At 33.4% G+C, this 16843-nt stretch overlaps 1 protein-coding gene across 1 annotated transcript; it reads right to left on the bottom strand.

The window, feature by feature from the left end:
- On the bottom strand, positions 1 to 6925 carry LOC147077319 (uncharacterized). The gene is made up of 4 exons (XM_085941490.1): positions 6747 to 6925; positions 6335 to 6487; positions 2196 to 2345; positions 1 to 1821 (listed from the first exon to the last, which is right to left on the bottom strand). The coding sequence occupies exons 1-4, from the start codon at positions 6885 to 6887 to the stop codon at positions 901 to 903; spliced, it is 1365 nt and encodes a 454-aa protein (XP_085797616.1). The 5' UTR covers positions 6888 to 6925; the 3' UTR covers positions 1 to 900.
- Positions 6926 to 16843: the final 9918 nt, after the last annotated feature.

Raw genomic sequence — 16843 nt, 5'->3', positions numbered from 1 at the left:
AAAATAATACATAATTATTATTTCTGACTTCGTTACACAATCCTAAGTTTATAAAAAAAGTTATTATAAACCAGTAGGTAGTTGTAATCTTTGAGCGCCACATAGAACCGTTGACGTTTAGCAGCTGTGCTAACAAAAAAACTCGTCCCACGTCCCTTCTCTCTTCCACTTGGGCATACTAATAAAAATTATATATTATGTTTTTGTCGTCGACATCAGGCCGTTAAAGTAAGGCGCATATATAAATGATTTACGCGCGGACTTAGTATGGTTCTGCATCGCCCTCTTAGTTTGTTTGGAAAGGCATTGCATCGTCAGTCTTTTTCTGCGGGATTTCTTTACGATAAAAACTTTGTACAGATATGAAGAAATTTTTCAAGACATACATCGCATTAATGTAGTTTTTCACCACAATGCGTCATTTAATGATCTTTTAAATCTTTGCCTCGTATGAATTCTTTAAAACACACGTCACATTGGTGTGGTTTTTCAAAAGTAGGTGTCATTTTATGATTTTTAGATTGATTATTTGCAGATTTTTTTTTAAACATACATCGCATTGATTTGGTTTTTCATCAGTGTGTTAATTTATGTCTTTAGAGATCACTATTTGCTGACATTTTTAAAACACACATCGCATTGATGTTGTTTTTCTCTAGAATGTGACATTTTATGGTTTATGAGAGTACCAATTGCAGTAAATTTTTCAGAACACACATCGCATTGATGGTGTTTTTTACCAATATGTATCATTTTATGTGTTTTGAGATCACTAAGTTTCCGGATTTTTTTAAACACACATCGCATTGATATGGTTTTTTGCCAGGTATGTGTCATTTGATGTGTTTCGAGATTAGCAAGACGCAATTTTTTTTAAAAACGTACATCGCATTCTTGTAGTTATTCATCCGTATGCGTCATTTTATGTCTTTTGAGATCACTATTTGATATGAACTTTTTAAAACATACATCGCATCGATGTGTTTTTTTACCAGTATGTGTCAATTGATGTCTTTTATGATTAATAATTGTACGAAATTTTTTAAAACACAGTTTGCATTGAAGTGGTTTTTCATCAGTATGCGTCAATTTATGTCTTTTGAGAGCACTGTTTTGAATGAATTTTATAAAACAAACATCGCATTGATGTTGTTTTTCACCAGTATGTGTCATTTTATGTGTTCTAAGATTACCAATTTGAGTGAATTTTTCAAAACACACATCGCATTGATGTGGTTTTTCACCAGTATGCGTCAATATATGTGTTTTGAGAGTACTGTTTTGATTGAACGTTTTAAAACACACATCGCATTGATGTGGCTTTTCACCAGTATGTGTCATTTTATGTCTTTTGAGATCACTAATACGCAGGAAATTATTTAAACACACATCGCAGTGATGTGGTTTTTCACCAGTATGTGTCATTTTATGTATGTTGAGATGACCAATTCGAGAGAACATTTTTAAACAAACATCACATTGTGGTTTTTCACCAATATGTGACTTGTATGTCTTCAGATACTGAGACTTCACGCATGAAATGAAGTGACTGTTTAGATGATTTACAGATTCAAACACTTCACAACAATCATTGCAAATAAAGTTACGTGGAAAATGTGTAACTCTTCTCAACACAATTCGAAGCTCTTTCGGCAAGTATAATTTCAGAACTTTCAGTTTAATGTTTTGCTGTTCTATATTCATCTCTGAATGCTTTATCACATTAGCATGTGCTATGTTGTTATTGTCCAGGTTATTCTCAACCGTATCTTTTTTTACGATGTCCAGTGGTTTCTGTGTGAAATATTGCTGGGAAGAAATCTACGAAAAAATAGGGTTGGCATATTCAATTCAATAATATTAAAATCAATAAAATTAAATATATTGTGTTCCCGCAACTTATTGTAACCGAAAACAGAAGTCGATTTTGATAAATGGACCTGCTAATAAAACAACGATTTATTGGAGCATTGAAACCCAACATTGTTTGTTTTATAGAACCAGAAGTGTTCGAAAAATGTAGTCCAAATTGGAAGCCAAGTATCTGCTTCATCGAGCACAGCTGCGGTCGCTATAAGCTCTAAATTATTAAAAATGGTGACGTTATGTAAGTATCCACCTTTGTAGTTTTTATAATATAATAATATAATAGTTCTATCGGACTTAAAGTCGCTTCCTTCATAAATTGAACGTACCTGATCTAATAGCATGTATTGTTGATCAGAGAAACAACGTTGAGGATTCTGATTATTGATTTGGCGGATTGCGTTGTCAGTAAATTCTTCTTTGACGAATCCCTCTTCATAATTTTCAGACTTTATGTTAGTCAGGCTGGTTTCACTATTCTGAAAATAACAACATTATTAATTTCATGTAACGATTAAATAGCTTTTGCGTCTGCTCTGAGTAGCTGTCAGTGTATGATTGCATTTTGCAAAACAACATATTCTCAACGAGCGATATTCCGGACCAATTACATCTCATGAGTTTGCTGCACCACATCGCGTACTTTTTTCTACATCTGGAAAATACTATTTTAAAATCTTGTCGCATGATGTCCAAAATGCACCTTAGAGTGTTACGTTGAAGTTACTCGTAATTTTTCAGTATTGGATTAAACACTATTTACACACATTTCACATCACACCTTCAGCAAAATGGGAGGTCATTTTTATGGTACATTCGGCGCTTAGATGTGTTTGATGTCACATTGGTTTTTAAATACTAGATATTGTTAAACTGCGGATATCAAAGTTATGTTCCAGCAAAACAAACCGAACTGAACGAAACAAATCAAATCCAGATGGTTGGATCCTTGCACATTTAATAGACATTTTGCGGGAACGACTACTAATTATTACCGTTGCCAATTCTTAAAATTCATTGAATAACTAGTTGTTGTCTCTAAAACAGCAACACATTTATTGAAATGTAAACTTGTTATGAACTTCCAACCTATAATTAGTAAGATGGATTATATTATAACCTGATCATTCCGGGTCGATTTTACACTTAGTTTGTAATTTAGAATCCGTTACAAGATATAAATTAAATTAAAATAAATAAGGTCTTACACGATAAAGGTAGGTATGATGATATTATCAAATCGAACTTTTTGCATAGAAAATTTGGCTGTAATTATGTGACAATACGACCACAAGCGGTTTCTTGTTAGCATATGTTTACTAATGAAGAAAATGTATTGATTACAAAGCTATAATATAACTAATTCAACTGAACTCCTACTGTGTAAATGTGTAGGTAACATATTTTTATGAACACCTCACGAAATATAAATTCAGAATCTCAAATCTTAATAATAAAAAATGTTATAATATTCATAGGTAACGCAATGTCGATAAAATGACATACGGAAATAAATGATTATCATTTTTGGGTTAAGTTCTCTCTGAATATTTATCACTGTGTCAGATCGTCAGAATGATGGTCAGAAAATTGTTTCAAGTTAGCTGGAACAGTGAACCAAATGTTCAAAATGTTTCCGATTTACCTTCTTAGTTTTAGTTTTGACCTGTCAAACTGTTCGAAACGTTAGCTGGAACGCCTAAATTTATGTTGTCATGCAGCATGGTTATTGTAACCATTTATTTTTGTCCTTAAAACGGGACATCTACCAATTTTTACGTTATAGTATGTGTATTCAAGAAAACGCGTATTTATTCATAGTTTATTTATTAATAAAAACAGGAATGTTGATGAAGGGATGAAAATGAGATGAAAATAACAGGAATGAATAATATAAATATAAAAAAAATATGTTGTTTTATATTTTTCTGATTTTCTGAACAAATTTTCTTAAGTATTAAGTAAGTTTGCTTTTAAATAAGAATGAAAATCTTGAAAGAATTTCTTAAAATTAATTTTAATTAACAACATCGCTTTAAGAACTGCGAATGGCAATTGCGTTTTTTCGGTCGTCCACAACTTGTTCATCTGTGAAAAAACTCTTTCTACGGGTGCTTTAGTTCCGGGCAGGCATAAAATGTATTATACGAAAGTTTTTCTGATTAAATTATTGGTGCGAAAGTCTTGGAACAATTCCACGACTCAACGACTTTCGATTGAAACGTTCCCATTGTTCCATTCTGTCACTTTTTGCGGTGTAATAGTTAGTAAAAGTGAATATACATTAAATACTTCTGTATCTTGGTTACAATTAATAAATCCCTTTCGAATCAATATATCCATTACACCTTGCATTTCTTATGTAGGTGTTTTGGTTAAATCTGCCCATTCAAATATTTCTAATTCTTCAAAGAACAAAGTCCACTGCTCCAAATAGTCTTTGCTTATTTTATAGAACTCAGCAGCTGTAGTTTTTATTTGTTCTTCGTCAACACTGCTGCAATCACTTTCTTGCAATTTTGCCATTAATATACGAACAGAGTGGGGAAGAAACAGAGTACTTTGTGTCATGGCCAATTTATTTTTAAGTTGATTTATTTCCTTCGTGGCTTTAATTGCAGAAATACTCTGACCCTCGATCTTTAATATAGCTTGATGGAACGTTGCTGAGTGTGCATGCATAAAAAAACCATAATTTAGAATTAGGGTTTTCAAAAAAGGTTCTCAATATGTTTGGACATTTATCTATACTCAAAAAGTAGTTTTTTATTGGCCTGTACAGTTTTAAAACTCTTTCAATAGCGGGCATAAGCGCAAGCCACCTAGTTTTACTATAGCCTTGTAATTTCTGATACTCTGTATCAACTCCATTACAAAATTATTTTAGAGTTTCCACACAAACACAATAGATATAAAAATGTGATTATATTTTCACAATAACGCATTCAAAGTCTAAAGGTAGATAATCTGCAGCAGTTTTAATCGCATTGTGAATTATGTGAGCTCCACACCCCATTCATATCAATATTCTTCCGAGAGTTATTTAGTTTTGCATAAACATTATTAACACCTCGTCTTTTCAATCCGCCAAATTGCAGTTAGTATTATCTACACAAAATGCTACGACTTTTAAAGTCTAATTATTTTCAGTTAATACTTTCATTAGATAACTGAAAATAATGTCTAAAGTTTCGCCGGCTTGGTCTTAAAATTCCAAAAGTTTGACTTGTTCGCCTTCGTATGGTAAAAACGGTAAAAAGAAGCGAATTAAGACTGGAAATATTTTCTTGCTTCCGTGGTTTGAAGCATCAGTTAATATAGTAACACAAGTGCATTCGTTGAGACGATCTTTTAATTCACCTATTACTATTGGCGCTAAAATATTTACAACAATAGATTCTGTTTTCGTACGAGCACATCTAAATTTGTGTTCAAAACATGTTTGAATTAACTTAGAAGCACAATCGTTTGAGGGAAAGCTGTGGTTCTCTTGCACCGTATGATAAACCCAGGCGCCTTCCATCGCAGCAACTTCCAGATCTTTCGAAGTTGGTGAATCTGTGTTTTTTAAAAAATTAAGCCCTGCAGAACTTGAAGCGGCGGCAAGATCAGAATTTCTATGTTTTTCTGATCTTAGGTGTTGCTCAATATCGCTGGCACATTCGTGGCCTACGCTAAATTCTCACTTTTCACATCTGACATCCGATGGAGTAATACTTTGCTTTAGAAACGGGTACTTAATTTGTAAGTTAAATTAAAAGTGCACTTCTGTTTAGGCATTGTTAAAATGAAGGGTTCACGTAAAAAAAATTGACTACAATAACACACGTCAATAAAAAAAATCAATCGTCAAGATGCGCGAGCTGTTAACGTGTACCTACTCGCAAACGAGCGAACTGCCGAATTCTAAACAAACATACATATGTGTGTGTATGATGTTTTGCGCATGCACATGCGCATGACTCGCCGCGCCCCCGCTATAGCCATATGCACCGATACACAGTGTATGCAGATGAGAAATCAAGCCAGTCGATTTTTTGCACTTTTTTTTAAATTGTTACCGGGTGTCGATTTGATTATAAAAAAATAAATGAATAAATAAAAGGACGTTGATAATTAAAAGCAATATTTATAATTGCTAATCAGGTTCTGTCAAACATATTGTTTTATGTCATAATGTCATCGCAGCATTATATACTGCTACAAACAATAATGTTATGACAAAAGTACTTTCTGACAGAATAGGTCGATTGGTCATCATTAGTGACAGACATCACATTCAAATACTGTAGGTCAATGCACCCACTCACAGTGAACCAGATAAATAGGTTACCTAGTGAAATAGTTCTACGAAGCGTGTATAACCGAGAAGGGGATAATAATATGTACCTTTAGAAATTTAGTCAGAAAGCTGTGATAGGATACATAGCCAATGGAAGAAAATATCGCATACTATACAATTACCTACCTGCTGTACTGGTCCGTTATCTGAATGCGAACATCCAGGTGTTGGATCTTCATCATGGAACGGGTGTTTTGAGTCTGCAACGAACTCGCGTTTAACGTCAACCAGCTGAAGGTCAATATCGGGTTTAATTTCAGCGAGACGCGTTGCTGGATACTGAAAGAAACGTTATGCATTTTTGTAATCATATAAAAAAAACAATTTTGAGCTCGCGTACCTATTTTATAACAATGCTTACTTATATAATTGAGGTAGGTACATAGCTGTCTAAATGTATGTCAAAAGGTTTTTGAAAGAATGTTTGACAACCTCGTATGTTCTTAAACAATTTGTAAAAAATATAAACTTATCGTAGGTATTCTGCTAAAATAATTATAAAAAATCGCAGGAAAGGACTTAATAAATAAAAACTAACCTCAAAATCACAACTGAAATCGTCTGTGTTCTCCTGCTTTATATAGGTGCGCGTGTCAGTACTGTTTTGATGGCTAGTTGTTACATCAAACTTGTCTTCAGTACCAGATTGGTCTCCATCGCATTCTCGCTTGACTTCCATGTTTGCGTATCAACAATCGTATGCAATGTGCTAGAGACAACACTCTGTTCTGTTGTAGTATTATATAAGTGTTGCCGAAATGCAGTTAATAATATTCCGTGTAGCTATTATCTGATAAACAAGAATGTATCTATAAAATTTTGTAGGTATTATGGTACATATGCTAATGTCAAGAACACCGACTAAACGTATAACTTTTATCGTAACTAAAACGTATGTCCTGTCGCTGGAGACTAGGAGAGAGTGGAGCCTTCACGAAACAGATATCGTCAGTTTAATAACGATAAACCCAATTTGATTTATTTGTTATTTTATACCGAGATGCACTGTTCTCGTTATGATTGAGGAAATGCTGATGATCATATTCGTACCATTGTTTTGTTTAGACAACAAAACATACATATTATTAAAGTGTGTCTCCGTGTCAAGTATGTATTTTTATTTTAGGTAGTTCTCACGAAAATACTTTTCAGAATTGCGGCAACACCATTCTACATTACCTTGAAAGGATCCTGTCTGTCACGTAACACGTTGCTTTTGGAATATATACCCTTAAGATGGATGTAAAGCAAGAATGTGATGGAGAACACTTCGATATAGAAGGCAAGCCTTTGTTTGACGCGCTGACTTGCCATCCAAACAACCCGGACCCCCGCTTTCATGCAACGCAAAAGAATGCGGACGTTTCAAGTTGCAATTTCGAGGTTAGTTTGTGGATAATGATATCTTTTACAAACACTTTAGATTGGCGATAACAGCGATACGTGTAATATATTAAAATATTGCTTTTTTACAAACGGTGAAGGAACTTGCGATGATATTAAACTTTGTTTCAAAAAATTACATGTTTATACAATTTGACAACCACGATACATGTGTGATATTATAGGTTGGGTTAGGTTATCGACTAATTCATGTTCAATATAATTATTATACATTGTCATATGGGTGTTACCTGAACTGAAACTGGTTTTACCGTGTTTACAAAATACAATAATTGCTTCTTTCAGTGCCTAATGGCTGACCTCTCCAATATAAAATCTGAGGCAGATTATCAACAAGCCGTCGTCAAGCGCGAGATTATTGAAGATGTTTCACACCCAATATATGATGATGAATACCCTCAACCGGGTTGTTCCTATTCAGATTACAGACCAATTGTAAGTAGATATTATAATGTGTGCTGTCTTATATAGAAGGTTGGAATTTGCAAATGCATCTTTGACCATTATTAATTCTCTCCACTTGTTTCATTTGTTGGTTTTAGCTCACACAAATAATATATTAATACAATATATGTGTAGGTTTGTACATCTTTCGTTAAATCATGAGTATTTAATTATGATAATTTATACATCACAATCATTCGAATGTAAAGCAATTTTTAATGAGAATAGGTATCTAAAATTGCGATTCACTGTAGGTTAAATTAATCTCCCGCGAGTGCCTTTTAAGACATGCAAGGTAAGATATGTAAAAAAAATAACGTTAATTTGTTTTATTGTTTATGTTTCGCCGAATGTGCGAAATTGACTATTACATGAAATGGGCTAAATTTTGGCTATTTCATGTAATACTCAAGCCTGTTGCCTGATTTATGAATTAAGTAAATTATCTGCCGACTACGTGAATTCGCCAGGGTATGGAATTCTTAAACTGTTAACATGACATTAGAAAAAGTAAATTTAATACGGATGGTTTTATTAGTTCTAATTGGTCATAATATAATATTACCTATTATTATTAGGTTTGGTTAGGTTAGTTTAGTTTAGGTTAGGTCTTGTATTTCTGAATTAAACTGAATGTCCATTTTGAGGTTAGCCAACAAGTGTCGACAAACTATCACAAACATACATTCGACCATTGCACAATTGATACCCAAGAGCGAATTAAATCGCGAAAATACCTTTTAATAAAAAATTTCCGTTATCATATTATAGTTCTAGATTTTTTTGCGCATAGTAAATGGATATGAACGTCATTGTAGTTATTGATTGGTATATTTTTATATTATAATCACTGACATTTGACATATATTATTTTGTCTGTTTGATTAGTTGCAAAAAACACCACCGGAGCGAGACCATCTATTTTGACCATAGTTAATATACGTAAATTTTTGACCAATGCATGAGCATTTGACACATTTTGTTTAGTTGCAAAAAACACCACCGTAGCGCTACTATCTAATTTGTCAAATGCATGAAATTACTGCCGAATTCACGCACTCGGCAGATATTTTGTCTAATTCATGAATTAGGCAACGGGCTTGCATTTTTCATGACTTAGGCAATTTGTGGTATCTGGCCACCGCAGAGTTCTTGACGAAGTGCATTCTGTACGTCCGTGTTTGCTCCACTTTTTGAACACTGCTGGCCGTATATTACGAATAGCACTAACAATGTTGGTTTCCACGGCGTCAATTATGAATGGCTAATCAGCGTCACCTAGCCGCTCAGAAAATATTCCATATTATTTGTCAAATCGTACGACTTTGGAAGCAAATTAACAGGTTCATATCATAAATAAACCTAATTCAATAAGTCCGTGCTTCTGGTCGTAGGTATCCTGATACATAGTTTCATCCTGTTGACACCACATCCTGTTCGGATCAATGCCATCCATTTTTGCAACAGCAGCGATCATGGGCCAGTGCCTTATGACAGCGGCGGCTCCTCTAATACCATGTAAGTGCAACGCACTGCCTGCTTTGTTGAAGACATCGATCAACTTTTCATTGTTATTCATACCGTGTATCACTCACTTCGCGAAGTAGAACATGTAGCAGTATTATGAACAATACTACGTTCATGGGCACAAAGTGATTGCGATCCAAATAGATTTTCAGTGTGCACAGGATTAGAATGAGGTCATTGTATATTTCTTAAACCGTCGTCCAATGTTCCCATATTCGCGTTTTGTGTAGCATTTTTTACACACTTTATGATCGGCGCACGAAATTAGGACTCTAGTAACAAAAAACGCCAGTTTCTGTTTATAACAATGTTGACGAGTTAATTTTTAACATTTTTACATTTAAGATTTAATGAATCGCCAACATTTTACGAAAATAAAAACCTGTCGCGTTTATTTCTGAACCATTCAAATTTATTTAAAATAATAAAAAAAAACATCATCGGTTATTTATTTGGCTAACGCGCTAAAGCATTGTTCGCTCAGAGCGTAAGCCATAAATTGTGACATTTATATTTATTTATTGATATTATTAAATCATTCTTGCTGTTAAAATCTTTTTTGAGAAATAGTATAAATAAACAAAGACATATTTAATTTACCTTCTGAGAAGTCGGTAAGAGAACACGGTAGCCTTCGGTGATTGACGTAATTATGAAAAGACGCTTTACGACCTTATGTGGCTTGGACGCGTGCTCCGGATGCCGCCAAAAAGTGTAACACGTCGTACCCTTATGGCACAGCCTCAAGAGTTCCGTCGCCATGGCCGGCCCTCACTCACCCTGCAGCGGTGCCACAAAAGCGACCTACGTGATGCAGGTCTGACATGGCGGGAGGCGCAAGAGTTGGCGATGGACCAAGGGAAGTGGCGCGAACTTGTGCATGCCATATGCTCCAATGCTGGGTTAAAGAATAAGATCTTCTCTTTATAGAAGGTAAACCATTGCGCACTACCAGAAAATGCTATTCTGAAGACCACCGGCCGCCACTGCCTTATGATCTCCATTGACCGTAACGCGAGCTCCCGCTTTTTTTTTAACAAATAAGGTTCGATGATTCCACTAGCATGTAAACCGCATAAGCTAGTGTATTATTTGTATGTAAAGAGATCTGTAGGGTCTCTTCTAGATTGAACCCCATATGCGCCAATTTTGTTTATTAACAAACCCGTTTAGCCCAAAATAAGCGTCATCGCTTAAGTAAAACATTATTTATATATTAATTAAGTTAGCATTTACTTAGTAAAATTCCATTTTAAAAGAAATGAAAATATAATTAATATTAAAAAACCTGTAGAATTTTATATTAATTATATTTTCATTTCTTTCATTATTTAAATCTTTGAATCGCTGTTCGATCATTACTCTTTTCATGATTTTCCGGTCTAAATACTGATCATAAGTGTCAAAAAGAATGCGCAGTATTACAGGTCGGTTTGAGGATTAACCCTTTCGTATGTTCTATCTAAGCAAAAAATAAAACTCTTTTTCCATTGTGGAATCTTGAAAACAGAGAGGTAATGGTATTTCATGCGAATCGAGTTTAAATATCACGAAATCGGTGATTTAATGTAGTACAAAATTATAATATTTTACCTGCCATAAAATACAAAATCTCGATCGTCTTTTTCATCTTCAGCGAGTGTAGTTATGTGCAGTGGATAAAAATTCATCTCTCAAGTAAGATATTCTTTGTCCACTTCTCCTTGCATGTAGCGTGTATAGTTTGGATAAGTGATTGCACCCCTCACCTTACCCTACTACACTTTAGTTTATACAATCAAAAATTTATGGAAAACCTCAAACAGCTATTCATTCATTAAAGACCAATAATTAATGGGCGAAAGCGGGATGTGCCGCAAGAGCGGGCAAGCCAAACGTTATTAATTTAATTTACAAATTAATTATAGTGATATTTTTAATAACATTCCAAAATCACGAAATATTGAAATCAACCGTAGAAGTTTTCACTGGTAATAGTTATTTTGAGTTTCGTTGTCTAATAGTCATTCCCACACCCCACAATTCCTTCGCCAATATGAATTAGTATCGTGAAGTGAGTGTTCTATTAAATAATGTTGAATTTTGAAGTATGATATTAAAATATTGTTTATACTATTGATCGAAGTTGTTTGATGAGATTTGAATATTTTTTGTGACCTTTGTTTCGCCTTCAAGCTAGGCAGGTGACAGTCACTCAGATTCAACTGGCTCAGATATGTGATCTGGGGGTCATCTATGTGAGGATCTTGGAGTACATGGTGAAAACACTCGAAGATGGTGCTTCACTACAGTTATTTTAATGAATAAAACTCACGTTCAGTATAACGATATTTATTGTTAATGTTACTACTATTATCCCATGGTCAAGGTCACATATATTTTATATATTGAATAATATAGTTCTTAAAAAAACTGTAAAGAAAATATATATACTAATAATTATAGGAAATAATTCGTAGAATTTTATTGACTATTTAAGTCCAAATTTATTTACATATTATATTTATTTATTTAATTTTTAATAACTTATAAATGTCTTAATATTATAGAGTCGCTTATTAGAAAGTTGAAGATTCGCACACGTAATTAGGATGTTTTCGCGGCTTTTTATCAGGTTTGACCAGAAAAAGAAGAGATACGCTGCGAGGATTAAAGTTTTACCTCTCAAATAGTTACATCTTGAATAAGAGAAGTTAATAGTTTACATACATAATGATCCCTTAGCTCATCGACTGGACTTGTAAGGATTTACGTTTACACTTTATGGTTATATCATCCAGTTTTGAGCTATACAAACTATGATTTTTCATCTCTACTTATGTTCGGACATACTAGTCTAAATGATAGATACAAAGTTATAAAGGCTTAAGATTATCGTAGTCTATTAGTTAATATTATTATGTTCGCCTTATATCTATGTTTATATAAATCTGTTTATTATGTCATCACAAATAATTAATCTGCAAGGAAATTTTGATTATTTCTGTTTTAGTATTACGGTATTATCTCGCTCACTCGTATAGAGTTTATCTATGGAAAATTGCCCACCTAGTGTGTGCTCTTTCCACTCACTGAACCTTATACTTCAAACAAAACGTGTGTGGAAAATTGTCCCGAGCGCTGGCTCTGTCTGACATACGGAGTTATATAGCAATTATAAGAAGGAGAGCTTGCACTATATTATTAAATGTACGTAAATTTGCATAATAATAATGCATATTTAAAAGATGCTGCTTTTTACATGATTCTATAGAACAACTTGGGATTCTGATACGTCATTTGATTATAATATAATGGCAATCATATAATGATTATTAATTCAATCGATTCTATACATCGTGTAATGGCATATTAAATTTGCTCGTTGATCTTATGTTAACAATACAATTAAACATTTAAATACATATTAATTCGTTATGCATACTAGTAATACCTTTACATTTATTTAATTAATCCTATATACTAAATCTATAATACTTACCGCTTAGGTCGACTCTTCGCATCCACAGCCCATCCTGTTTAATTGTTAAACCGGTCAGTATAAATTGCGGGACTTACTCCTTGGTTCTTACTTTGGTTTTGTTATGTGTGGTTTACGGCTTTTTATTTAGCGACAGGATTAATTATAAGGCTGAAATATGCAGTTATATCGTCAAAATTTCACCTCCACGAACACCAACTGAAGGTCAGTGCTCTTGTGCTGGTGTCACAGGCCTATGCACTACCTCCAACGACACTATTGTCAGTTAACTCTCACTTCGTTATTTAATAATGTCTGTAGATGCTGAAAAGCAAAGTGAAAAAAAAAAACAAATGGAATATTATAACATATAACAATTGATAATATTGAATTTTTTTTCTAGGTTTCTACCAAGGCATTTTTCACAGAGCATCACGATACAGGCGACAGTCAAAAATCCTCAGATGATGGAATCCAGGATAGAATGATGCAGTATTCAGAAGTCACGATAGATGAGAAAGACATTAAAAAAGAAATCTTAGAACGAGATACTCCGAAAGAACTACGCCTTATTCTAAGAAGAGTAATCCATTTCTCACGTAATTTAATTTGCTGCATTTGTAGCGCAGTTTTTGGTAGCAGAAGTGCTCTAAAAACTCACAAAATTGCTCACATGGACGTGATTGATGATCAAAATCAAATCATATTTTCTCAACACAGTAATATTAAAGCAAATAAAAATACAAGTACAGGTGAAAAACCCTTTAAATGCAATGTATGTTCATATAGTAGCTCGCGACTTAATAATCTTAAAACACATAAAATGACACATACTGGTGAAAAACCCTATAAATGTAGTGTATGTTCATATAGATGCTCGCGACTTTGTGTTCTTAGGAAACATAAAATGACACATACTGGAGAAAAACCTTATAAATGCAATGTATGTTCATACAGATGCTCGCAGTTTGGTCATCTTAAATTACATAAAATGACACATACTGGTGAAAAACCTTATAAATGCAATGTATGTTCATACAGATGCTCGCAGCTTGGTCATCTAAAAACACATAAAATGACACATACTGGTGAAAAACCTTATAAATGCAATGTATGTTCATATAGATGCTCGCAACTAAGTAGTCTCAAAACACATAAAATAACACATACTGGTGAAAAACCTTATAAATGCAATGTATGTTCATATAGATTCTCACGAATTGGTAATCTAAAGACACATAAAATGACACATACTGGTGAAAAACCTTATAAATGCAGTGTATGTTCATATATATGCGCGCGTCTTAGTGATCTTAAGAGACATAAAGAGACACATACTGGTGAAAAACCTTATAAATGCAATGTATGTTCATATGGATTCTCACAACTTGGTAATCTAAAGAAACATAAAATGACACATACTGGTGAAAAACCTTATCAATGCAATGCATGTTCATATAGATGCTCGCATTTTAATGATCTTAAGAGACATAAAATGACACATACTGGTGAAAAAACCTAATAAATGAAAAGTATTTTCAATTAGATGCTCGTGACTTGGTCATCTCAAAACACATTAAGTGACACTTGCGTACTGATAAAAAACCTTATGAATGCAATGTATGTATATATAGATGCTTTGTACTTGCTTATATCAAATGACACATACAGGTGAAAAACCTTATAAATGTAAAAGTATGTTCATATAGATGCTCGCAGCTTGGTGATCTTAAGAGACATAAAATTACACATACTGGTGAAAAACCTTATAAATGCAATGTATTTTCATATAGATGCTCCTCATCTAATAATCTTAAGACAGAAATTTATACAAACTGGTGAAAACTTTATCAATGCTCTCTGTGTTCATATAAATGCTCGACATCTAGTTGTCTTAACGACCCATATGCTCAGCGTAGGTCAAAATGGACAAAACCATGATCCTGGTAACTCCTTAAACGTTGCAGATAATCTATTTATATAATTTTGAAGCCTTATTATCCTTTATATTTATTTTAAACATTTGATACTGCATAAAGTATTTTTATTATATAAAATAGGATTCTTTTTAACCTCTCGCTCGAATGTTTTAGAATATAGTCATATTTCAGTACATAATTGTGTAGTTGTGTTAAGATATTTTACATTTATTAATATTTAAACGCATTTATAAAACCATCAGTATAATTTATGTCGATATTATTATAGTGAAATATTTACGATAAAAAAATATATTGATAATCTCAGTGATCCCAAATTTGACAAGAATTAGGCATTTTATTATTCAAAAAATAGGCAAGATTAACACATTTGAAAAAAATTCTAAAGATACTGATTATAAGCTATGTCTTTGACCATTTAAGTGTGATAAACATCGTATGAATAATGATTGCTTTATATTAATTATTGACCTAAGAAAGAGGTAGTATTTTTTTGAAATACACCATTTCTATTGGCATTTCATAGTGGTTAAGCTACAACATACGGCCGTTGCTATCAATTGACAAACGATAAATGAAGTAGGGATTAAGATCATAGTAACGCGCGTGTTTGAACATGTACCGTTTTAAAAAAATATTTTTTTTTCGGTTAGGTACATGTTCAAACACTCGCGTAATTGTAAGAACATTAGAAAATAATCAAACCTTTTATTTAAAACCAGTTAGACGCCACTGAAGTCCTGGCACGCGAGCAGCGTCCACCAATGCCAAGGATGTACAGGCACGCACTTGTTTCAGTGCCGAATTTTTTGAATGTAAGTAGGTACTATGTTTTAATTTTATCGTGTAATTTTAAAACAAACACATTCGCAAATGAATAGCAATTGACAGAAACTCGGAATGTTTGTGAATTTTATTATAAGTATGTATTGTAGTCATTGTCAACACAATGTTATGTTATTTTAATCAAACTTGTATTTTTTTACTTAAATAAATTAATAAAAGTATTTTCGCACTAATATTTTCTACATAAAACCTATGTTTTTCCAAGATTGAACGAACACGATATTAATAATAAATCTCTTAAAACACTATAAACTACGCCAGGAGGCCAATCCCCGAATGAAGCATGGCCGAAGTGAGTAGTGGTGAGTAGTCATAACGGGATAGTGTGTTCTCTGACGCGTCCGCGGAAGTGTACTACCCCTTCCTGTGTCCAATAGTGCAACCTAATAATTGCCAAAAATCGGGTGTAATATTATATGATCGCCTTACAGTTTGCATTATATTTTTGTCTATGCCGTCATCTGACGGCATAGACAAAAATAATATGTAGAAAATAATATGTAGCAATCATACTAAAAGTGTATTTACTTATTCCTTTGCAGAATTAACAAAATGTCAATGGCCAATAGGTATCAGATGGAGCTGTTGGTAGAATTCATGGAAAGTAAGTACATAAACGTTTTTCTTCAATTTGGATATATTGTAAACATATCTCGTATACTCGTAAGAAATGTAGCCTACTAAAATTATGCCAATATGTGGAGTTAACACAGTTCGAGACATAACCTGTATCATTATTATGACATAATTTTATTATATGGTTGAAAGTGTTTAATTTGCGACGGCGAATTGTGTAATGACCTCGTTTTTTGAGACTAAAAACCAAACCATATCCTACTGTAACTCAAACCAGTGACACGAACATAATTCGTAGACCCTAAGTGAATGCCCCTCTGGGGGAGTAGTTGGAGACCCAACCATTTTGGTCTGACCTCAATAGCAAAATCTACCACTGGACATATGACAGTTGCCCCTTGACAAAGCTAAACATGATTAAATATGTAAATGAGTCCC

This window comes from Rhyacophila brunnea, unplaced genomic scaffold (genome assembly GCF_057557595.1).
Source record: "Rhyacophila brunnea isolate RB1 unplaced genomic scaffold, BYU_Rbru_1.0 scaffold_13, whole genome shotgun sequence".
NCBI classification, from domain to species: domain Eukaryota; kingdom Metazoa; phylum Arthropoda; class Insecta; order Trichoptera; family Rhyacophilidae; genus Rhyacophila; species Rhyacophila brunnea.
Note: the sequence above shows the minus strand (reverse complement) of the source record. Positions and strands in the feature narration are given on the sequence as shown.

What these genes read in the sequence shown, in the direction of transcription:
- LOC147077319 (XM_085941490.1), bottom strand. Translation starts at nt 6,887, where the DNA reads ATGGAAGTCAAGCGAGAATGCGATGGAGACCAATCTGGTACTGAAGAC. An exon ending in ATTTCAGTTGTGATTTTGAG is followed by an intron (nt 6,488 to 6,746) that starts GTTAGTTTTTAT and finishes CGTTTCTTTCAG; the next exon opens with TATCCAGCAACGCGTCTCGC. An exon ending in AATACATGCTATTAGATCAG is followed by an intron (nt 1,822 to 2,195) that starts GTACGTTCAATT and finishes ATTTTTTCGTAG; the next exon opens with ATTTCTTCCCAGCAATATTT.